The sequence below is a fragment of the Hetaerina americana genome, unplaced genomic scaffold (assembly GCF_022747635.1).
Source record: "Hetaerina americana unplaced genomic scaffold, ioHetAmer1.1.p SCAF_12, whole genome shotgun sequence".
NCBI lineage: Eukaryota > Metazoa > Arthropoda > Insecta > Odonata > Calopterygidae > Hetaerina > Hetaerina americana.
This window is the reverse complement of record NW_027286292.1, coordinates 13,608,710-13,635,007: the sequence shown is the minus strand read 5'-3', so window position 1 is coordinate 13,635,007 and position 26,298 is coordinate 13,608,710. Positions and strand designations below refer to the sequence as shown.

At 35.4% G+C, this 26,298-nt stretch overlaps 1 protein-coding gene across 1 annotated transcript in view; it reads left to right on the top strand.

The window, feature by feature from the left end:
* The window catches only part of LOC139685698 (cell adhesion molecule Dscam2-like), a 523,226-nt gene that overhangs the window by 386,450 nt on the left and 110,478 nt on the right, over window positions 1-26,298 (top strand). Inside the window, exons 20-21 of the mRNA XM_071582700.1 lie at window positions 8,764-8,913; window positions 19,483-19,638. Coding sequence (XP_071438801.1) covers window positions 8,764-8,913; window positions 19,483-19,638 — 306 coding nt within the window. The remainder of the gene's footprint in view (window positions 1-8,763; window positions 8,914-19,482; window positions 19,639-26,298) is intronic.

Below are 26,298 nucleotides of genomic sequence, written 5' to 3'. Positions count from 1 at the left end.
CTCGTTCGGCCTGGTTTAAACTCTGCCACCTACTATTTTACTTTCGTTAACGAAGGAGCAGACTCACCCAGAGTAGGATCCAGTTCAGCTTTCATATTGGCTGAGACCTTTCAAATGAAAGTTTCGTATCACATAACGATGACCAATTTTCTCAATTTTCAGAAATTTACAGAAAACGTTCATTATTGATGGCTGCCAAACAAATACTAAACAACGTAGCGTCTTCAAACTTAAAGCATATGCTTTATAGATTGCGTACTTTCTAATACAGTGATATTTTTTAAACAACTACCGCTATCTCTAGGTCAGGCCGGGTACTTTTGGGCTTTCCCATGAATGCATTCATATTTTAGCTGAAGAAAACATCTTATTGTATACGACATGGTGCAACAGGATAAATAATACCATTTTATAAAAACCCTTTTGAATGTTTTTCGCAAATTTTGGCACTCTCGTAAGACATAGCAGAATGTTAAATGCTAACTATCGCATCGCATGATAGACATAAGGGAGGCTGCCGCGTATTTTCTTTTGGAGGCAGACATAATGAGCCTAATGACAGAATATACGTGGCCAGAAATGTTGTAACACTGCCGAAAGGCAATGAAAATACTTAAAGTAGCATTGAATTCGACTGTTCTGATTGCATAACCGAATCATATCCGAGGTTTTGTTTAAGGTACATTTCCATTTTTTTATCTATATACGAGGTATGTCTAAAAAATATTTTGAATTTTGAATGGGTAACGTTTATTTGATTTTTTTGTGGCGTTATGTATGGTATTTATGTCTCTCCTTTTGCTGAAATGTTTGGCCATTTCGAATATTCAGTTAATTTTTGACAGCTATTTTGCTGGGGCGTTTTTTGGCTTCGTTTTTTGGTCTTCGATTTTTGCCTGATCCAAAAAATGGATCAAAGAATCTGTATCAAATTTTGTGCGAAAAACGAAATTAAGTATGCGCACACATTCCAAATATTGACTGTGGCATATGAGGAAGTTACCTTGGACCGAAGAAACGTTTATCGGTGGTAAAAAATGTTCTCATAGGGCCGAGAAAATGTGAACGACGAAGAGCGTGGCGGACGCCCGAACACGTTAACAACAGACGAAAACATTGTTGAAGTGAAGAAAAAAGTATTTGCCAATCGTCGAATCATCGTTAAAGAAGTTTCTGAGGACCTAAACATATCGATTGGCTCGTATACCGTTCGATTTTTACCAATGATTTGGGCATGACACGGGTCGCCGCGAAATTCGTACCAAAATTGCTCAATTTCGACCAAAAACAGCAATGCATCAACATTACAAATGCGGTGTTGGACTCAGTCCGTGACGACCAAAACTTGCTCCAGAGGGTCATAGCTGGTACCAAATCATGGGCTAATGGTTATGACGCAGAAACTAAAGCTCAATCATCTTAATGGAAGCTGCAGCATTAGCCAAGACCGGAAAAAGTGTCGGTCGAATGTGAAAACTTTGATCACAGTTTTCTTCGATTGCGGGGACGTGGTGCATCATGAGTTCTTGCCAGAGTAAGTAAAATAAAGAATATTACCTGCAAGTTATGCTCAATTTTCGGGAAGCAATCCGCCACAGACGCCCGGATTTGTGGAAAAACAAAAATTGGCTTTTCCACCAGGACAACGCCCCTGATAACACATCGTTGCATGCGCGAGATTTTTTGGCCTAAACCAACACATCAATCATGCCACAGCCACCGCATTCCCCAGATTCGGCCCCGAGTGACTTTTTCTTGTTCCCGAAACTGAAGAGGTCCATGCAAGGACGATGCTACACTACAATAGGCAAGATAAAAACTGCATCGAAGGAGGACTTGAACAAGATTTTATTTTTAATTTTTTAAAGTGCTTCCAGGTTTGGAGAAAAAGTTGGCACAAGTGCATAAAATATTATTGTGAAAATTTTGAAGGGGACAAAAGTTCACGAATAAATAAATAATTTTAGAAAAAACACAAAAGTCGTGATACATTTTGAACAGACATATATTTGCACTACATTTTTAGCTTTTGGTAGAGAGAGCATAATATTGCATATTAAATTAAAGAATGGCTTCGTTTAAACAAATTCAGAAAAGTTATACTAAATACCATTGTTTATCACTCATAGAGATGTCTTACCTATCGTTTATGTGGAGGTTCGTCCCAAAGGTCATGATGAGCACAGTAATGACCAACCATCAACCAATGACCAATAATAGTAAGGGTAGCCTTCGATGCCAGGTATAAGGAATCCTAAATTTTATTCACGACTTTCACGAGTTCTTTTGGAACTATCAATTTTCTCGGGAGCCACAACTATTTTAGGTGTCATTTTTGTAGGAATGTTTCATACTTCTCACCAGGTTACTAAGCGAAATGCCAATTTCAAGCAGGCTATTCATAGCATTTCTTTTTTTCGATTAGACCCGCCAATTAAAGTGTCACCGTTCTACCACTGCTGCATAAATGTTAAATTCAATAGTTCAGCTACAGGAAAATCTGCAAACAAGTTTAATTATTTCTGTGATGTTATTGCTTTAAAGCCCAAATACATTGGCTTGATCAAACATTTTTTTAACTAAGCTCATTTTTAAAGGATTTGGGAATTTAAATCATAAATATTTATGATACTAAAAAGAATAATTTAGCTAACACTTTCTTCATGCAGTCGTATGCTAAAAAACCTGATGGCATTTAAATCACGTTGCTCAAGTGTAAATGAATCGAAGGGAGGTGCAACAATACACAAGTCACTAACATAGATAGATAGATACAGGTCTTTATAAAGGCGAAGAAGGGACCGTTTGGCCTAAATTTCGCCCAAATAAATGCCTCTATCTCTCGATCCATGCAAGGGTATTTTTGAATCTCTTTACGATTCACTTACTCTTGAGGCGCGTAATTTAAATACCATCAGTTTTTTTCCGGATTAAGGCTTCTTGTTAAATTGGCTTGCGTATATTTGACAACACAATGTACATAATTTCTGCAACGCCCGGCCATTAACCGTAAGTGACACGAGTTTCTTGTATGGTGTAATATACAAAAATATATATACAACTATAGATCCGTCAACGCCAGTTTGGTCGCATGGATTAATAGAAATTTGTGGAGAGTATCGAGTCCGTTCCGTCAGTGGCGTAATATTTTATATATACCTGCGTTACGCAGTATCATAAATAATATCGCAATAAATGATGACGATATGTGCCAAATATTAATATATAGCACACACCACAGAATCAAAAATAAATAACTGTGACACATAGTAATCGCACTTGTTATAAATGGGATATTCCATAGCCGTTAGTAACTTTTTTTGGAATGGATTTAGTAATTTTTCACATTCATTTCACCCATTAAATGTAACAACGTTCACATCGATGCATCTTAATATTTTAGCTATTATGACATCATGTTTTACCATTCATCCTTAGTTTGCATGGAAAGTTTGTTTTCCCAAAGTAACTTCTAAAGTATGAAAATGAGTACATTGAACATTTGGTTGTACCTCAAAGACAGTGGCACGTATTCAATGGACAGATCGACGGTCTGACTGAACAGCGCCCATGAGCTACATCTATGTTTGTGTCCATGTATTTCCTACGTCGTAAGATTAGGCTGATGAGTTTTAAGTGAAAATGGACAGGCACGGATTCAGTTCTTAATTTATCATCAAAAAACAGTGAGTTTAATTTAATTGCATCATATATTTGTAGGTTTTTTCCAAAGTTTATTTTATTATTTGGTGGGTCAGTCTCAAGAACACGAGACACTGATGCACAAGTAAATGGTCGTAGCATAAAACTGTTAAAATAAAATCCTATAGCTTTAATACCTTTTTAATCATATATGAGTATTTTTTTATATTATTGGAAAGACGTTTTAAGGCAATAATAAAGAGATATGTTTTGGCAAAGACTATTAAGATTGAATTGGGATCTACTCAATGGGAAATAAATTCACATTATATAATGGAAATTGATAATAAATAAAAATGCATGAATAAACTAGCTTTTAGTTTTAGTTACGCTATCTGTAGAACTGTACGTTACACTAGGGTTACAGTAGGAAATACTGAAAGATACGAGTAATGAGTTCCACTAGGCCCAGGCATTCTGAGCTTTAATTTAGAGCAGATATTTGTCTTAGTGGGTGAAATAGTTCGCATGTACCGAAAGTGTTACCGACAAAAATTGGCATGAAAATAAAGAGATTTTGGGAACCACTCGGAGAGATTTGGTGCCTGGTGTAGTGCACGCCAAGTATAGACATTGGTAAGCACAAAATATAATGTTTATAAATAGGCTTCATTATTTTTAATTGTTAGCAGAGCAAGCGATATAGGTTACGGGAATCTTTGAGATGATGGTACTGATATTAACAACAAACATTGATAATATCAAGGAAGAGATACTACAACATGAAGTTTTGTGATAATCAATAAGTGATTGCTCATAATGAAATGAGATAGACAGCTACAGCGAAAACTGGAAGAGTGCGGAAAAATATGGGAAGATACAAAAAACAAGAGAAGGATTAGTGTGAGAAAAGGAATTTCTTTAGATAAACGGAGATAATATGCGGAGGAAAGGAAGTGAATCTTTTTTGTGAATAAAATAGAAAAATAGAAACGATCCAAAACATATTTTGTTGAAATATATTTGTTTATATTCAACTGAAATACGCTTATTTCGATAGTTTGTATTACTCTGGATCAGTTCAGAGCTTAACTCCAATCGATAGACGGCATTTCACAACAATTATTTAATCACTTTCTTATCGGGGACTCTTAGCAAAAACAATGTACTTCGCGCGAAAATATTTAAAACTCATTTCAAATTATTATACTCGTTTCTATCGTGCCGAAATCGGTCAAGTATCATTTCTATACGATATTAATTTCAAATATTCTTGGAATAAAATAGCAATAAACGACTATTTTCCGTTGCTATAGCTCGTCCACGTGTTACCGTTATATTGTCCAGTAATTGTTTGACCAGTGGGAAGATAATTTATCGGTGGAATCCATTTCTCATCCCAGAAAACTAAAACCATCAAAGCATGCATGCATGATGAGCAAACATTTTTTGATGCATGGGCTTCAAAATATCCTTCTGAAAGCCGCTACAATGCGTATGGTAGGGGTTTGGTTCGCCAGCTGTTACAGAAATTTTATTTGATTTGTCGTAAATTATGCTTCCTACTGCTATTGCCTTGAATAGTGTTTGGGAAAAATGATTCGTTTTATGGATTGGTAGTCAATTCCTCTCAACTTTTCCCTGTGGTCTGGTCTAGTAAAATTTTGAAATATAATCAGTGGTAGTCTTATTCCCCTCTATGACAGCGTTTAACTCAGATAATTTGGATTTTTCTAAAAGATAAAGTCGCAACTGTCAGCTTTGTGCTTTTTACGTTTCCCATACAAGAAAGTCTATTTAAAATATGAAGTTTGTACTAGTTAATAGCGTTTTACTTTTAATACGTTATTGGAGGGATTAGAAGATTTTCTTGCTATCGCAATCAATTCGATACTTACGTCTTCTGCAAAGGCTCCGAAACTCTCGGTACTTTCTCATGATGTGATGTAGCTAACTCAATATCAAATCTAAATGTTTAAAAGTATTTCCATACCACTCATTATCTATGACTCTAGCTTTCTTAATACTGCTTGACAGATATTCATACCTTATTTACCTACTCTAAGGTTTTATGATAGTTTGACCTTAATGTACACCACCGCATCCTATATCTCACTAAGTCTTTCAGGCTTATTTCTACCTCTCTATTTGTAGTCTGTAGGTTTAGATTTATTTCCTGGAATAATATTAACACTATTTACAACCCTTTTTTACATTTAATTGGAAACATAATCCTGTCATCAAGGACTAATATTGTAAAAGTCTCTTGGAAGGACATTTTTGTCTGACATGTTGCTTATATATGGTTGATGATTATTACTGATGAATAATTGAATTTTAAAAATGACCTTAAAATTAATTTCCTTGATGTGGACAAGCAAAAGTAGCAAAAATTATAATTTTCCGTAGCACGCAGGAGAGTATATTCCGAACAACTGGTAATAGTTTTGGCAGTATTTACTTTAATTAATACTAAATAATCTCTACATGGTCATTAATATCAAATGGTTGTGGTTTGTAAATAACTTACGTGTATTATAGTATGTGGTTCTTGTTCAAATATATTTTGAGGTATACTAGTATGGTGTTTATTCACGGGTGACAACTGGGGACATAACAAATTTTAGATTTATTTTATGCAAATTGAAAAGGGATTGTAATTGTTTCGCGTACTTAATTAATGATACACTCGAGCCAAATAACAAAAAGAACATTTTACCAAATTGAACGGGGCACGTCTTTACGAGTATCCATTTTGCTGCATTCTTTTATGGCAATATATACAATAGGAGAATCCTTAAAATAATATAAATTAATCCCATGTATTGACGAGAGAGTACTCTTAGGCCGAAAAGAACTTTTTGAAAGAAATCGGAGGAAAGTGCAATGATCAGGTAATGAATGAATTAATCACGTGAGGGATACAGAGCTCTCGGCGAGAGCGTGGAATGGTGTAAGGACTGCAGGAAAAATCATTGCAATATTGTGATAATCTGGCATCTTTGTTAATAAAAATTGAGACTATGATAAGGTAAGTGAGAGAATCTTCCTAATTGAGTAGAGACTGAAGAGAGAGAGAAGTTGTAGAGAATAGAGTGAAGGTGTTACCATTTAATTAGCCAAAGTTCTTTATATTGCTTGTATTAAATGCTCATTATCTCCTTGCATTTCTTCGTTTTCTGATGAATTTTGCTAAGTATTCGGTCATTAATCATCAAAAATTTGGAAATAACATCTCACTGCTTTAACTTAGTTAATTTATTTTAATTTTGTGAACCCATTGATCAAATTTGAAATAAAAATTATGTAATAAGTCTATTCCATTAGCACTCTGAAATAGCTTGCAAACATCAACATCTTTTAATTGCCTTTGGTCGCTTTAAGCAGGAATATTCATATGTAGGTACTGCAAGCTGAAAACTTCTATTAAAATGACATTTGATAAACCCTCGTTGTTAGCAAATGTCAGTGCACTATTTAAGTGGATGATTAATTACATTCCATTAAATATGAAGAAAAAATATGGCGTAAATTTAATAATAGAAAAATGTTTGAGGCCAAATGAGTGCAGTATATGTTTGGGATTTTTATGACAAATGGAGAGATCCAAATTTAAGGCCTTTTGTATTTTGAAGTCCAGAAATTAAAATGAATTGAACTACGTATTAGAGTTTAATGTCCGTAGGTCTTTATTGGTAAGGTGAAAATATTCATATCATCTGTATTTCAGTTCTAGTTATTCAACACTTTATGACTGTTAAAATGGGGGATTGAGATGGTGCGTGACTAACTGGCTTCCCACCAAGAGGGCGCGGGTTCAAATCGCGGCGTTGTTGAATATTTTTCAGAGGTATCTCGATCCCTACTTGGGGTGCACTTTGAGTGAGTACGCCGTCCGTCGGATGAGACGTTAAACTTCGGACCCCTTGGCGCCTTTCGTAAAGAGTAGGCTAATGCCGACGCCGGGTTTCTCTCCACCCTTCATCCTTTCCTGTCCATCCCCTATGGCGCAAATGACCTCAGTTGTCGATCGCCTCCCCTAAAAACTACTACTACTGTTGAAATCAATTATTATGTTCGTAGAAAGGGAAGAAGCTACGTTAGGTTTGATGATATCCATATTTGTTATCGTATAGAGGAACTTACGAGTTGCTCGTACGCATGGCTACGAGGGTTAAGGATGCTTAATTTCCATATTAGTGAGTTATCTTACCATAGTCATAAAGCTGCAATCAATTTGAAAATTAATTAATATACTTTACCGAAATCAAAATGTTACACTTTCAATGGCAATGGATTTAGAAAATAGACAAAACACGAAGTAAGTGAAGTATCAAATTTACAAATTAATCAATTTTTATACAAAACAATATTTTACATATAGCATCATAAATACAAATAAAAAATTATATACATGGTGAACAATGCTTGCGTATGTTTACTAACAGGCAAATAATTCCAATAAAATAAAATTAATTGGTGAGTAAATGTATCATTTCTTTCAAGGCAAATTGGGAGCCAAAATTGCGATCGTTCATTAAAAATGACTGCTTTTCAGAAAATAAATACTTGGTTATTCTACATATATTTTTTATTAAACACGACCCGGGTCTCTACTTAAAATGTTATCATCAGATTTGTAAGTCGAAACCTGGGTCGTGTTTAATAAAAAATATGTGTGAAATAACCAAGTATTTATTTTCTGAAATGAATCGCTTCCACAAAGTGACGCCTCAAACCATTCTATTGAAAAATGACTGGCAAGGAATGAACTCTGAATAAATGTCCCGCATTATCTTAATTATTAATCATCCATTATTTATTTCAATACCTTGGAAACTAAGACGAAGAAAGTGAATGATTGATGATTGCTTAACATTTGCTAGCCATAAGCATCTCCAATGACTTTATCTGCACAATTAATTTTCTTATGATATTCATTTAATCTAATTTAATCTAATTTAATATAATTTAATTTAATTTAATTTAATCTCTCTTTCATCTCATAACTTCCTAATTTTTTAAAATTGCCATTCCTGGAGTTACGATTGCTGCATTTATCGGATTTGTAGTTTTATCCTTTATGTGAAAATAATGCTTTTTTTCTTGTCATCCTTCCAGTACCAGAAGTAGCTCCAAGATCTGTAAGGTGCACACCACTTTCCCCAGACTCACTTCAAATTAGTTGGCAGCCACCAACTCAGGACCTGACGCACGGAGTGATCCAGGGTTATAGGCTTTTTTACGAGACATCCCCATCGGAGGAAAGTGGTAAGTTAACGTTTCTGGCACTTTCTTAATTGCCACTTGTTCATTTAAATGTATAACTATGTCGGTTTGCAACAAAATACTTAGGGAAAATCTTAAACTATTAATGTTTTCCATCTTGCTTCCTTCTCATTCTTTATTGAAATATACATGTATGATGAAGTTGAAAATCCCCATGAACCACCAATATATCTCAATCACTCTAGAATAATCAAAATTTAATGAACTGCAACATTTTTAAAGTTTACCTACAATATTTCTCAGATTTCAAAGATTCAAATAAAAAAAATCGTTCGTCGTTATTATGAAACCACTTCAGAAAAATTTTTTAAATGAATTACCTCTTATTTTGGAAACTAAAACCAGAGGAAAAATTTATACAGGTGCTAGAACGAAATATAACCTGCAATTTTACTTCATACCTTTTGTAATTTGAAATGGTTCCATGGCATAACTTTACGGAATAAAATATTCCATCGTTTGACAACGATATAGTAAATAAAGTTAAAATAAGGATAAAGTTAAAAAACTCAGGCTAGCCAAATCCAGCCATTTGTTTCTAATTCCCATTTTAAAACGTGTTCCAATCTCATGTGTTGATATTCATAAGATACATTGCAATTTTATTTTATATTCAAATGAAATAGGTCACGAGAGAGTTTTGAGGATAAATGGAATTGTAAAAATTACCGAGGATATTGCTAAGGTATTTTTTTTAATTGAACCGGGAAAATTATCCCAAAATGATGTATCGCAAAAATATTCTGGGTCAAAATTAATTAAATGTCAGCTAACCAATTTTTCTCTTCAATTGATTCAGCATAGGCCAATGGCCCTTGTGGGCCCTGCCTTCATTCCCAGATAGATTTTCTAGCTGGCCAGTGATGACATTATGAATTTTTAATTGATATTATTTTGAAGTATTCGCTTAAACCATGTGTCATTTTATTAATTGTTCCAAACATTTTTATTATATGTTTTACACTCGATCTTTTTTCAATTTTTATTCCATTGATCAACTACATTTCTATTTTGTTTACGATTACTTTAAAGATAAAATACAAAACATGAAACATTAAATGGCAAGTGTGTATAAAACCAAACGAATATATTTATAATACGATTGATGAATAGTTGTACTTATTAAAAAATAAAACAATCCACAAAAAATTATGAAAAATTTTGTGCGACCAAATGATAATTAAATTGAACCACATCATTTCTATAAACTGTTAGGCGAATTCCACTCACAAATCTTTTATATTCCTCAAGGACAGATAATCGATAGATTTGAATTTTCCGCATTTGGGCTGAAGAATGCCGCCTTGCTAACTCTGAGTATAGAAAAACTCATGATATTCATCATTAACAATAACGTAATTAAAGGGAGGTATAAACCTATCATTACACTATTTATTGATATTTACGCTATCTCTAACATGAGGGAAATAATTTCAATATAGTTTGACACAAATGACTTGTCCAAATTTCTGGCAAAATGGAGATTCCAATAACTAAAAATACTGAAATTTATAAGAGCCAAATCATAACTAACATTTAAGCATTAGTAATTTAAAATATGAATATATAATGTAAGTAAATATATTATAATTTAATAAATATTTATTAAGTAATATAAAATGCAAGTTATATTTATTTTTAAACACTTCCATCAATTAAGTGACAGACTTAAAGGACATAATATTATAACTTTATTACTTCATTCTTCTCAACTTTTCGATCACAAAAGGATTTAAGCTACTCTTACTATCCCTCCTGCCCCTATGACCAGGTTTCTGAGAAATAGAATGCGATGCCCTATATTGAAAGTTTTCACAGGTTATTTGATTACATCTTTACTTACGGAGATGGTCATTTGGGTTACCAAAACTCTTTTGGAACGATTCCTTCTGAAAAACTATTTTTCAAAGCTTCTAATCCTATGCCAACGTCCTTCATCACAATATAAAAATGAATAGTTACACCGGTTACGTTTTATTTAACTCTAACAATTTGATATACATCAAGCTATTAATCCGAATTTCAACATTTCCTTCCCAAAACCAAACCTCCAACTAATTCGTGCTCTCTTTTCTCACTTCCATCTCATCCTACGCCTGTCATGACATTCGATCACTATCAAGGATTTATTTCAGGTAAATTAAAATAATTTCATCTATCTGATCATAAAACAAGGCACCTTTTTCCACTTATTACTACTTGTTGGCCCATATCCCAACATTACCCCTTGATTGATCGGGGTTGCCTTTATTTCTACTAGTTATAATATGACATTGATACCCTCCATTATCGGCGTTCTTTGCCATTATATCTTAATTATTACTACGTCTACCTGAACTAGTATACCCGCTAATTTGCTTTGCATGATTTTAAATATAAATGAATCTCACCCCGGTTATTTCTACTATATTTCCCTCTCATCACGTGTAGTCAATCAATGTCTCCAATTCTACCCTCCATCTCTCGATTAATGGGAAGTTAGTTCGACAGGTTCTCGGAAACACCACCAGATATCATCACTAGCGAAACGATTTCCCCGCGAGTAACGCGCCAGTGCTCTGGCGCTGAATCTGTGGTGCAAAATTACTCGTTTTTCCCGACAAGTGATGTGTGAAGATGGGAAACATTTAGTTCCGAGCTGTGATTTAATATTTCGGAAAGAAAGGTGAAAAAGGAAACGAAATTCATGCCGACCTTCAGAACACTCTGAGGGACTGTGCTCCTTCAAATTCAACCGTTATCAAGGGATCAAACGTGTTTCAATTTGGTCGGAGCAGCTTTGATGATAATCCTCGTATAGGTCAGCCAAAATGTGCCACTACCACAGAATTTATAGCAAAATTACATAAAATGGCTTTGAAGAAACACCGACTGAAATTGTGACAGATCGCTGAAGCTGCAGGGATGTCATGAATGGGCATATCACATTTAACAGTTGAATTTAATAAAAGAAAATAATCTACTAAATGAGTACCGTAACTCTAGATGCAGAATCACGGACGCATCAGAGTGTAAATTTCCGAAAAATATTTGGCCCGTTTTAAGAGCAACCAAAAAGATGTTCTGCGCCATTTGGTGATCACAGATAAAGCTTGGGTCCACTACTATACCCCAGAGACAAAGAACAGTCAAAGCATTGGAAACATGTTGATTCACCAACACCAAAGAAAGTAAAAGCAGTACGGTTGGCCGAAAAGGCGTAGGATTCAGTTTTCTGGGATGCGAAATGGATACTGATAAATTATCTTTCCACTGGTCAAAAAATTACTGGGCAATACTACGCTAACCTTCTGAATGAACTACATCAAAATGTGCACGAAAAAAGGTCAGCATTGGCAAAGGAAAAAGGTTATCTTTCATCAAGAAAATGAACACCCAAACCCAAGTGTCGTTGCCATGACAAAAATACGTAACTATGAATACGAATTGTTGCCACTCCCGTCTTAGTCACCTGATTTGGCTCCATCAGATTTTCATCTCTTCCGAAAGTAAAAATTTTCGGTGGACGGAGATTCTCTTCAAACGAAGAACTAACAGCCGAAGTAGACAGGTTTTTGCAGGCCTGAAGGAATTGAATATTCAAGATGGTATCAAGACATGGGAACATCGATGGCCCAAGTGAATTTGTGTGCAGGGAGACCACGTTTAAAATAAAAAATAGCGGAGATTATTAGTCCTTTATTTCTATTCCATCCCGATAACTTTTCAAACTACTCTCGTATTTGTCAACTTACCTGTCCTCAACATCATCCTAAGAGTTCAGTTGCTATTCTAACTGTGGTCCTGCACATGTATCCATCATTCCTGCAGGTATACGTTTGGTTTACTAGGAATTTCCTTTGATGAGTAATACATGCTCGGTAATACAAAGAATCCGCGAGCCCGAGTGATACAATGTCGTTAGGAATGCGCTTTGAAAGCTGGGAAGAGTATATCTTTCCTGAAGAATCGGCACATTTTGGAAAGATATACATTTTCTTAAATGAAAACTAACAGACAATTACGTAGCGCCTTGTGGGACATAAAATGTAAAATACTATGCAGTTTTGACAGTGACCCTAAAGCGTCCTGGTCATATGTTAGGCTGTTGAAAAGGGGTGAGCAAACTGTGGCCTGCTAAAGGGATATTATCAATATCATCTTAACTTATAGAAAGCTTACAATCTCAATACATTCTATTAATGTAATTTTACGAGCGATGTTGCCACCTAGGGTTTCCCAGATATTCTACATACCGAGGTAATGACAAACATAGCAGCGGACGAAAAAGGAATTATTAAATTGCCAAAAGAGTTTGAACCCAACAAATCCTCGGGTCCCGAAAGTATGCCGGCCAGTGCGTAGAAATAATTCTTTCCTAATATCGTTCTGTATCTCAAAGCAATATTTGACAAATCCCTTGCATAGTGCAGTGTCCCTAATAAATGGAAAACAACAATAATAATAACGCCTATTTTTAAATGTGGTGTGAGGGAGGACCCCAGATATTACAGACCCATTTCCCTCTTTTCTATTGTTGCAAAATTTTGGAACATATTGTAGTCAGTCCGATAAAAGGATATCTAGACAGCGTTAAATTCTGAAGAACGATTAGCATGGTTTCAGGGAAACCCGTTCATACGACTCAATCAGGGCTATTCAAATGTAACATGACTTTATCGCGTGAGAGAAGTTGGTAAGTGGGGAAGGTTTTAGGATTTCCAGAAGATATTTGATAAGGTTCCTCAGGGTACACTAATTTATGAATGAAATCCCACCGGCTAAAATAGGAGCTAAATAAATTGGATTGAAGACTGTCGGAACAGGAACAGAGGGTGATCGTTGACAGCGCAAGTTCCGACAGCTTACGAGTGAGCTCGGGTATTCCTCAGAGAAGAGTAATTGGGTCCTTGCTCTTCTTGATTTTTGTAAAAGATTTTAACTACGAAACGAAAAACAAAATTAAGATGTTCGTGGATGACAGAGTGATTGTCCAGGAGATTTCTGGGGAAGAAGATCGATTATCGCTAGCAAGATATTAGGTTGTATTTCGAAATGGTTTACAAAATGGGAATTGTCGCTAACTATAACACATTTGCAGTGGAAAATTTCTTAAAAAGATAAACGTGATTGTATACAAACTTCCTGGAGTTGACCTAGAACTACTTGATGCGATAAAATACCGAGGTTTTTCTATAAAGGATGACCTAACTTGAGGTATCCACATACGTAAAATCTGCTGGTAAGCAAAAAAATTGGGGATCTAATAAAAATATTGTTGGCTGTAGTGCCTAAAAGGTCAAGGAACATTGTGACTATGCTCTTGTAAGGCCTCGTTTAGAATACGCTTGCATTGTATGGGGACCAACTGAAAAAGGCCTCATTCGGGAAGCTCAGATGGTTCCACTCAGGGAAGCCCTTTCTTCTGAAAACTGTTTCAACAAACATAGAGTGTTACAGAATGCTTCTAAAATTGTGTTATGGATCATTAGAACAAAGACAATTTAATTATAACTTGATCTTATTTATTAAGGGCATAGCCGATTGTTTCAGCGTCAAGGTCTGGTTAATTATTCGCAATCCAATATACAGTGGTTGCTCGGATTATTAATATAAAATTCGAGAAATAAATGGCAGAACTAACATTCATGAATTTCTTCTTCCCATGTACTATAAGTATAGGAACTGAAGAGAGGTAATGCACACTGTAGGGTTGGAGTTAATTCCACACTTACACTGTCACTAATCTCACTAAAAAATTTCTTCCCGCATGGGACTGTAATATAATTAATGAAGCGCACGTTATAACATTTACTAATCTTTTTTATTGTGTTCTCAAGCTCGCCTTTTGTCACTTTCTGGCCAGGTTTTGTCCTTTATACCATTTGCTTCCAACAGCGAGGTGTCACATTTTCTACCGTTGATTTTAGGGGCGGGGACCACGAGTTGTATGACCATGAATTACTGGTAATATAGCTTGCCTCTTCTTACTGCCCAGTTCTGCATGACCTGTCTTGGAATGCTGAAAGTCCAGCTTATTAACTGTTCATTTTTTTCACTCCGTTTTCATAAAGCAAGTTACTATTTTTGGGTGACATTAAAACTTGTTTTGACCTGATCCAAATTTCAAGTTTTCATCGATCTATCATTTCTCCCCCTGAATTAGGAATAAACTAAAATTTAAAAGCCAGTAAGGGTTTCCAAATGAGCATTACTATGGAAACATCCTCATTTTTACATGCTTACATACGTACATTTTTCATGTTGGAAGAGATTTACAGACGATTTGACAAAAATTAATCAGAGTATTTATAGAAGTAGCAAAATGTTTTGAATCTACATTCCGAAAAATACGTGATAAAATATTAATGCCTTTGATTATATGTAATATTGAGGTAGATTTATATTTTCTTAACCGATGTAATTTCATTATAACTTTCTACGATTTATGTACCACGAAAATACAGAATTATGCATAATAGTTTATTTAACCTACTCCCAGAATATAATTTATTGTAGAGCGTGTGTCGGTAAGCTACATTTCATCATAAATATTTCCTTAGGATGTTATCACGAAATCCCTTTCGTTAACAGTGGTACTTCATCCAGTTTTTTAAATATAAATCTTAAGTTTATATTCTTAAAGAGCGCTCTAAATGTTTCTTTTTTAAAAGTACTGAATACATATTCAGTGCATATATTTAGATTAAAAACGTAAATAACGTACATTTCCATTCACTCTGACACCGTTTCGACCCAGGCTCATTTGAAAAAATGTTTCTTTGACGCTGGGAATACGCTCGTTTCTGAATGGCCTTTACACCCTGCATCATTTTATGGTCTGATACCTTATCGTAAAATCTTATTTCATAACCCTATTATATTTCTAATATTTGCGAATATATTCTGTCAATTACTAATTCAATATATCTAAGGTTATTATTCCATTCAATAGCATATTCATTCATTCTTTGAAACGACTAAAATACATATATTAGGAACCTCATTTTCATTATTTCTATCGCTTAATCTATGTACTTTGAAAAAAATTTGAGTAAATTCAATTTGTCCTTCCGTCTCTCGAATCTTAATTTTAGTTATTTGAAGAGAGCATTTAAAAGCGGTGGTTTACCCCTTCGCGCGGCGGCTGTATCCCTTCGATCCTGCGTCGCTGCACCTGTAGCCCGTGATGATAGATTTCTCCGCGCATCCTTTATTTCTCAAGAAGGATAAAGCGCCTAGGAGGGGAAACTCGCCGAAGAAGTAATAGGACCGAACAGTTTATTGTTTTTTGCGGCGGCGGGTAGTAAACCGATAAAGTAGGGGAAAAAATTGTAAAATTCTTCCTCTAGATCTTTGGTGTGGAGAACACTCTACTCACCGTGCATTGATTTTTTCTCGAGAGACATGGCGAGATCGCGTGCTTTTCCCTGAAGGAACCCAAGAATTCTTCACCTGTCACCAGCAATTAGAAGAGAGCACGTTCTTCTCCAAGTGTCGCACCCTCCCCACTCCTTCTAACCCCCCATACCTTCCCTTAATCCCTGATCCGCACCACGCTGCCGCCCCACCCGCTCCCGGCAATAACTTCTTTTGTCCTTCCCCCACCGAACCGACTCGACGCCTCCCTCCAACCCCCATCCCCATGCCCCCCCAACAACCCAATCCCCTGTCACTCTGCACTTTTGCACACACACATACCCACGCATCCCCTATCTCTCCCTTATTCTTCTTCCATCTCTCTTGGAGTGTGGAGAATGTTACGGGGCTCATGGTATTAGTAAATGCGGTTGCTAATGAAAACGAAAAAGAGGAAACAAACATGTGTTTCTCCCAAATTTTAAATGAACCGCGCTATAGCCGTTGCCATTAAGTGGCAATGCCGGAAGAAGGCTGCAACTTGCTGTGCTAGAAAATTGACTCATAATTTATTTATCAAGCTTAGATTCGTGCTTCATCGGCTTGTCAAGAAACAAAACGGGATTTAATAGAAAAGAATTCAATGTAACTCTTGATCACCGGCTTGAATACAATTTCTAGCAAAATGCACACCAATAATGCACCATCACAATTTCATACTGGTATAAACCTTTGGGAATGAACCATCAGGGACGATGTCTGGCTCCCTTTCATTTTAAAGCGTTTATTTCATTATAAAACTCGATAGGGGATTCCAAGTATGTTAAATCACACCAGCTATGCAAAGTTTATTTCATTCCCCTATCGCTCAGGGTAACACTTTCTCCTCAGAGTGGGGAAATAAATACGTTTGATCATTTCTAGGGCACTTTTTTTAAGTATACATACATCTTCATAGCACTACACGTTTTTTGTTGGCAAATGGATATTTTGCAGAATTTTATTCAAAGGAATTGAAAAGTTTTACGCTTTACAAAGTCTTAAAGAAAAATAGAGAACTGGTGACCAATCATGCATGTGTTTATGGTTATGACGAGGAAACTAAAATAATCATCCCAATGGAAGCTGCAGCACGAGCGGAGATCGGAGAAAGCGTGTCAAGTTTGGTCGAATGTGTAAGTTTTGCTAACAGCTATCTTAGATTGCAGGGGCGTAGTGCATCAGGAGTTCCCACTACAGGGTAGAACGGTAAATTACCTGCAAGTTATGCGCAATTTGCGCGAAACAATCCGCCAAAAACGCCCGGATTTTTGTAGAACAAAAATTGGCTTTTGCACCTTGACAACGCCCCTGCTCACACATCGTTACCTGTGCGCGAATAATTGGCCAAAAACAACATACCAATGCCGTAGCCACCGTATTTCCAAGATCTGGCCCCCAGTGACATTTTCTTGTTTCCGAAATGGAAGAGGCTCATGAAAGGACGACGCTGCGCTACGATGGACGAGATAAAGACTGTATCGAAGGATCAGCTGAACAGGAGCACAAAAATTGATTTTTTGAAGTACTTCGAGGATTGGAAAAAACTTTGGTACAAGTGTATAATATCTTATGGGGATTACTTTGTAGGTGACAAAATAGATATTCATGAATAAATATGAATATTTTTTGAAACAACAAAAGAGTCGCGATACTTTTTGAACAGACCTCGTATACCAAGGAAGCAACCCTTTAGGATTGTTTTTGTTACTTTTTGTGGAATAAATACTCATTTTTGGTCCGAAATAATATTTCTTAAAACTTGTGGACTCCAAAGTTAAAGAAATAAGGTTAAAAGGAGAAAGTTTTTAAAAGCTGAAGAATGCTAAACGTGTTATTAAACTCAGTTCATCGTATTGTTTTAAATATACAATAAGGAACCGATCCTATCATCAATTCAAAAGGTAAAAACTATAACTACCGGAGACGGAAATGTTAGTTTAATTGAGTACCTAAGAATGCATACTGGAGAGATAATACAAAATAAACCTGCAAACAAGACGATCATACAATTTGTTTAACCACTGAACGAAATCAATCCGAAAGATTTAGTTTTTCCCGACGCACGATTGCGATGGGTTTTCCAACGGGTAAGGATATTTATGAACTGCCGACGGATATCTGACCTACCCTGTCATCACTGACGTGACGTCAACTAAGACGTCACCGTCAACGTGGAAGTGCACATGTACCTTATTTTGATCTGCATGTGAGTATTTGTGCCCATTACGTATTGTAAAAATTGCAGTTGTGTAGCGTACAGCCATCAATAAAGCTGTTTGCACACTACGGGATCTGCCCCAAAAATAAGTCCATCGTCTTTTTATTTATTCTTCGTTTATTCTTTATTTTATTTTTTTAGTCCGAAAACAACTTTTTTTGGTCTTTTACATCGGACTTTTAATAGTGATAACAATGGACACGATTATTGGGCACAACGTTATTTATCCACAAAACGTTTATGCCTGAATAACAGAAATTGAGCGGTAAGTTTTACGTGGAATCCCTCAAAAGCTTGCGGGAAAGAGCGCAACGCGCCAAGGACATCATTGCCAATTGGAGGATGGACCGCGACAACTCACCGTACCAGACTTTCCTCCGGACCGAGTACCTGACCAAGCTTAATATGGCGACGCTGCCCTGGTCACTTTACAACTCCATGTTGCGCTGCCGGCATTCTTTTTGTTCGCAAGAACAAAAAGTATCTTGAAAAGCAAACATTTTGGAAATCCTGACAACGTCAAAGAGACCGTTACGAGGTTTCTGGACGAGGCTCCCATCGATGCCTTCCAGGAAGCACACCGCGATCGGTCTGGCATCGGTCTGTCGAAGTGCATGGCTGCTATCTTGAATTATTTTAGTAATTTTTTCTCGTATACGCGATAATTTTTTCCCAGATTTATTCTACTTATCTTTAGGACAGACCATTGCTTCTAAAAATATATTAGTTCTACATAAATTAACTGTCCGTATTGCAATCTGAAAAGAAAAATCTAACAGGGTGATTGGAAAATAAGATTTAAGCTTTTTTGGAGGATACTTTTAACAACTCGACGGTTTCTTTGCGACTTAATTGTGTAGAGACTTGAACGAACCAATACCACGTATTTCATGTAACAACGCATGCAAAAATTATGCACTAGATGAGTAATTGCCGTTTTTCTTTCCTTTCAGATCACACGGATTCGTTGACGAAAATGACTCCGTCCTTGACGACTGATCTACATGGCCTCCTCAAATACACCAATTACTCAATTCAAGTGTTGGCCTTCACGAGAGTAGGAGATGGTGTCCGATCCCCTGCAATCCACTGTCGGACCAAGGAAGATGGTACACATTATTGGGTCGCACTAGGTTGTACTGAAATTGAAAAATTTAAATATTGTGCCTGTCTCCGATTTTCTATGGAGCATATCCTCATCACCACTAAATTACATGGCAGCAGCTTGCGCAGAAAGCTCTGGAACCTTCTCCAATACAAATTCTTTCTTATGTGAATGCTTGAAAATATAATATCTTAACAATGGTTTTTCACAGCATTATTATCAGGGGATTGTTTTTGGTTGCTCTTTTTACCACAACAGTAAATTTGTAGCAGCAAGGTAGCCAGCTAATATGAGAGGTATTTATCAAGTAGGTCGTTCATAACATTCACATCCATTCCTATCATATTAATCCTGTACAATATTCTAACAGTAATAAATGTGCAACAAAATCAGTTTGGAAAATTCTACATTATAGTAATCAGAAATTTACGTAAGCACGATTTTCAGATACGTGGTCTCGATTAGTTTTATTGGAAAATCAATTTCGAATATTAGACATGCACATCCTTTAGAGGTGATCAGTGACAACTTTTTAATCAAAGAGAAAGGCACGGCCACCTGATAAATTCGTAGAGTATTTATCGTAATACTATTTCTAAGGCTAAACTTGTCATGTTTTTTATCCACCACGGCTTTCCAAACCCTTAAATTTTAGCCACTAGACTACCGCTTCCTTTTGGTCTTAGCTTTTGTTAATTCATTCAGACTCTATTTTTATTATTTTTAATAAATTATATGTTTTCACTTATTTTAATTAATCCTATTATTTTTAGCCTAAGGAGTAATTTATTTAGCAGAATCAATGTGCTAACACTGTATTAAATCGAAAGATCATAAATTGAGAATTATCGAATCAATACAAAAGATTAAGTTTGACGCATTAAATTTGTGAGTTAACGTTAGGTGTAAATGAATTGAAATGGCTCAAAGCAGGAGAATATTGGAGCTTTTGGATAATTCACACGAGCATCACAAATGAAAATGAGTACAATACTTGAGAGTCAGTACAATGAGAGTGAAGAGCCTCCTGAAATTCAACGACAGAATTATTCTGAGGGAGGTAAAAATATAACTCAAAGATACAGTGTTGGTACAAGTTTATATGCCAAAGTCAGACTATAATGAATAAATACAGAAATATGTGCATGAAAATTTCGCTTCTGCTCTAAAAATTGTAAAATACATGAAAATAAAATTATATCAAAGAAATAAATGCAATCGTTCAATAAAGTCTAATAGAATAGGCATTAATTAGATAATGGAAAACGAATTAAAAAATGGAAAAAGCTTTCGAAATTCTGTGTGCAGTGTAAATTAAAGTAATAAATGCATTTTCTCTCAGCCACCCAAAACGAAGATGCGCGTGATGGATGCCAGATGTGAGATAATACCATAAGCTATGCATTTGTAAACCAGTATTTTAGAAAGCAAGTAAAGGAAATAAATTACTATAATGCAAATAAATAAGGGGCTTACGCGTGATTCTGTACTCAGTGGCCCTTGATGAGCCGGAATATATTCAGAGAGACGACAACTTAATGTTAATTAAATTCCATCTCACTTTAATTGAGTTCAAGAAGTGAATGAAGACAGAATGTCAGTTAGAATGTTTGAAGGTTTTCGATCCAAGTATGTACTTCCGACGGATTTTGGAAAAGGGAACATGCAAATTGTCAAATAGATGATAAATGTGCAGTTTATGGCAACTATTGTATGTTTGATACATAAAAATCATACATAAAAAAGGGAAAGGAGGAAATACTCAAGAAACTAGCAAGAACTGAAATTATACTAGAGATGGAGAAATGAAAAGGGATAATGGGAGAAGTTAGAGAAAAATAGATTTACAGACATACATACATAGATCTGTGTATAGGTCCCGCACCCCGATGTTAATGTAGAATAAATTTTAAAACATGGAACTAATTGGAGCTAAGGTCCGTGAAATAATTCAGTAATTTTTTCAAAGCAGAATATACATACATATAAAAAATACAATAAAGAGAGCAATATTTAGGATTTATATGGTATCTATACTAGGCTAGCGAACTAAAATAGAAAGAATGGAATGGTAGATGTTAGAAATAGGGGATTCATCCAAAACGTGAACGTCTGAAGCGACCGAAGTTTGGATAGCGAATGCAGAGTCAGGAAGGGAAGTGTCAAAAAGAGGGTTGCTCATTTTTATTCTTGCTTGTCATAGAATATGTGGAGAAAATGTTTAAACTGGCATTTGAAGAACTTGAGAATAAGATAGAATGTGAAATATCAACGATTCTGCAAAAACCAGTGAAGAAAGAAAGTTACGTAATTTAAACACTAAAGTAGGATATCATAAATCAGAGCAAGTTTAACGGTTTAGATGTACATGCCATGGGAGTATTTTGAACAAGAATGGTCAAAGTATTAGGGCTTTAACAGAATAAATGTGTTAGACAAAGCAAGGTTTTACAAGAAGGAAAAAAATTATAATATTGAAGTTCAGCAAGGACTCGTTTAAACTTTAATTTGAACTGTGGGTATGTATAGCGCAGAGATATGCTCACCGAAGGAAATTGATAAATTTTGGTTGCAGGGTTTGAAATCTGGTCGTGTAAAGTAACGTCAAAGTAGAAATATACAGAGAGGAAAACGAAGGAGGATTCTCACGGAACTACAATTACGTATATACTGGCAAATCATGTCCAAAGGTGGGGGAGGTAAGGAAAATTATGGGAGGAATCCAAAGGGGGAGGAAGATAGTTTCAAGAATTTTGATAGGTTATGGGATCTTGAAGATTGTTACAGTGAGGGCAGGTAAGGGAAGGGAGAAGAGGTGGTAAAATGATTGGCATGTTGGAAGGAATAAAGGAATTGAATTAAGTATTGGAAATTGAAGAAGAATCTAGGGTAGTGTCGGATGTCACGCTGTGCTTTGCAAGAAGGGCCTCGGATGTGTATCTTGTTATCATTGAATAATCTGCGTTAATGGAAAAACCATCTTAAATTCTAGGCTATCCATAAAAATATAATAAAATCAATCGAAATTCTTAGAGCTGGTGAAAACGTATGTGTAAAGGTACCTAAAAAACGAGGACATAAAACGGGTATTAGAAGAAACTTCATCTTTAGACATCACATTGGGATACAGAAAGTGGAAGACCTCGTCCAATAATGTAAGAAGGAAAAACATAAGGGCAATGAAGGAATTATGTATTGATAATAAATACATGGAGCGAAATAATATATTAAAAAAGTATATGACGACACAGTAATTCAACCTCACATGAGATATGTACATGAGAACAATGTAGTTAAACAACACTGACGAAATTTTAAAACCCTGGTCACAATTAGGAAAATAAATGTGAAAACCCGTGAGCAACAAGTTTGCCGAATAAAGCATCAAAGATTCTTGCCATAATTAACTAACAAAAGTCTAGGATCAAGCGGAAGTGGATTATAATTTTGACCATATTATTTTTAAGAACAAGGGGAAGAACTAGAGAGGTCACTCCCATCCTTCGAATATTTACTCTTTGACGCATTCGGATGACGATTTAAAAAGATCAACAGGATACATTACATATATATATATATATATATATATATATATATATATATATATATATATATATATATATATATATATTTAGCGTTCTTTTGCTAGGATAATGAATTTTACAACGTACAATAGAATAAAATGCTAAGTATCAAAAAGAAATTTGGAGCTTGCCATCGATATAGAGAACAAACGACAAGGCAGTACTGGTAAAACCCAAAAAGGAGTTAAAATAACAAGGAATAAGACAAAGAAGGATATTATAGTCCATGAAATAGAAAGTTTATAATGAGAAGGAAATTATCGATTACAAGGAAAATATTGAGTGCTCCGTACAACAATCTAAGGGAATCGAAATGTGTGCCTTAATATGTGGTTGACATAGCTTTATGTGTGCAGAGAATACAGAAGACTTGAAAATGATGCTGGTCATAAAGGAGAAGAGGATAACAAATGTACTCCCAAGATAAACAATGTTAAAATAAGGTAATGGTTGACAATGGAAATGGGGACGATAGGCTCCGAGGAAAACTGGGGAAAGACACTGAAAATGTTAAATAGTTCTGTTATTTAGGCAACAAGATCTTTAGCAATGGAAGAAATGTTAGATATATGGTAAGCGGGATAGGAATGGTTGAGAAGATGTAAAGAAATAACTGCTTCCATAAGAAACCAATAATAACGGTAAATATTATAATCATTTAAATAAGGAAGAAAGTCATTGTAACTTATATATGAGGTGTTATTTTCTTTTGATATGATGCGTGGACGATAAGGGTGGCAAGCCAAAGAAGGATGGAGTCAACGAAATTGTGGTGCTTCAGAAGAATGCCGAAAACCTGGATAAAAATCGTTGCATATGAAGAAATACTTCCGAGAGTGAATGAAGGGAGTTTCAGAACACACAAAAAAAGTGAAAAACCACTGGTCACACCTTGAGGCAAAATATCCTACTGTATTATATAGTTGAAGGAAACACAGAGGCAGGGCAAGGAACACATATGAAAAGCAAATAATGGAAAATATTGGTTCAGAGAGTTATGAGAGCATGAAGAGATTCATAGGGAACTGGATAGTTTGGAGAGAAGCACGAACAAATACTCGGGTTGATCGGGATACGTTTAAGCTACACATATTTTCGATTAATTGGACTGTGTACCGACAGAAAGAAATGCTCAGTATAGGAACGGAAAAAAAAAGCTGGAATAACGAAAAGTGAAGAGTCAGGCGTGATATTGTGGAATCGAGACATAATGAAAACTTCGTTGCAATTTTCCACAGTTAAAACTTTATTGCCGACCATGGTTTCGATACACTGTATCATCTTCAGGTGGCTTCTTCACCTGAAGATGATACAGTGTATCGAAACCATGGTCGGCAATAAAGTTTTAACTGTGGAAAATTGCAACGAAGTTTTCATTAAGCTGGAATAAGCCTAAATCTGTATATAGGATGGCAAGAAAATATTTAACCGTATTGCCCTTATGAGAAGAAGAATATCACCGGAAAAATAGCAAGTGAGGCTTATCACAAAAATATACAACCGGCGTTAATTCTATCATCCTGACGCGGAAAATTCGGAAAAGAAGATTCGTATGAATACCTGGAAGAAGTTACATCATAGATCAAGAAAAACTTATCATTATGGACGACTGGAATTAAATCCTTGGGGTGTGTGAATAGGTAAAGATCATAGGACATTAAGGGATTTGCAAACAATTTGACTGAGTATAAAGAATAATGGAGAAATGCAGTAAAGTGATAGGGCTTCATTGTAGACTGCTTCCGTGCTGTAACACCTTCGTTGAGGCATACCCATGTTTACATTTATGTGCATATTTCAGAGGAATAGCGTGATTTTAACTCAATGAAAATGTATATACTTCATGAAAGAAATTCGGATATTGTACATTTAAATCAACTTCGTAGAATGTACACCAGAGGGTTCCAATGTGGCAGAATTAAATACTTATGTTACAAAATTTTCTGAGTTAGGGGTGGAGAAATCAAGTAATATTCTGCCATAGCTGATACAAATGATTACCACAACAAAGCAATCGTCTATAGCAAACCGCCATATTGAGATAAAGAAAGTTAAACCCAAACTAGGTTTGAATATACTGGCGAAACACACTAACTATCGCCATCACAGAGAACATTGAACTAAGAATAGAATCCAAGGAGGAAGAAATAATCTTAAAATGTAATTACTTAATGTAGCAGAAAAGAAAGTCGTGAATAAGTATATAAACTGAAACCATTTGACAGTAGATAAACATGCATCCATGACACCTTTTAGAAAGACGAAGTAATTGTAAGAAATCATGAAATGAAAAGAAGAAATTGGAGCATGAAATTATGAAAGCATGTCATATGATTATCTATGAACCCACAGGTTTATGCATTCAAAGCTTTTGCAAATAACTCAATCGTAATGTAAATAAGTTTAACAGTTTAAAGCAGAAAATTCATTTTGATAAAAGAAAAATGCAATTCATCTGTACCAGAGATGCGAACAGGATCATGCCAATAGAACGTACAGATAAAGAAAAAAGGTAGTCAAATTATACGAATAGATTTCACCAAGAACAGCAAGTAATAAGAAATGGTCTAATAAAGTGTAGTCGATGAGGACGATATTGGACTATGTTGGCATATCGAGAAATGATTTTAACAGAGCATAAATCTGCGAATATCCAAGGCCGAGGAAAAGAATGAACTCAGTGGGTCAGGAGCTCAGGATATAAATCCAAGGATTGGTGTTTATATTTCTTTAAATGATACAAATGGACTTGAATAATCTGTCACATACTCAATAAAATACTGACAAAAATACATAACCTATGATTACCAGATCACATTGGAGCCAATGAACACAGGGGTCACGGGGTCCAAAATTGGATTACCCTAGAAGGAAGGTAATCATCAATCGAAACATGATACATATTAATCAACGTCTCCGAACTTTATTGCTTTTTCATAAGGCAGACACTTTCGTGTTGTAATACAAAATTTTATATTTTGGGAAGGTCTTCATGTATTTCCGTTCCCCCTAAAAATACCTTTTATCTAATTACAGCATAATTGTATAAACACTTCTGATGCCTTTCTAATTAACATGTT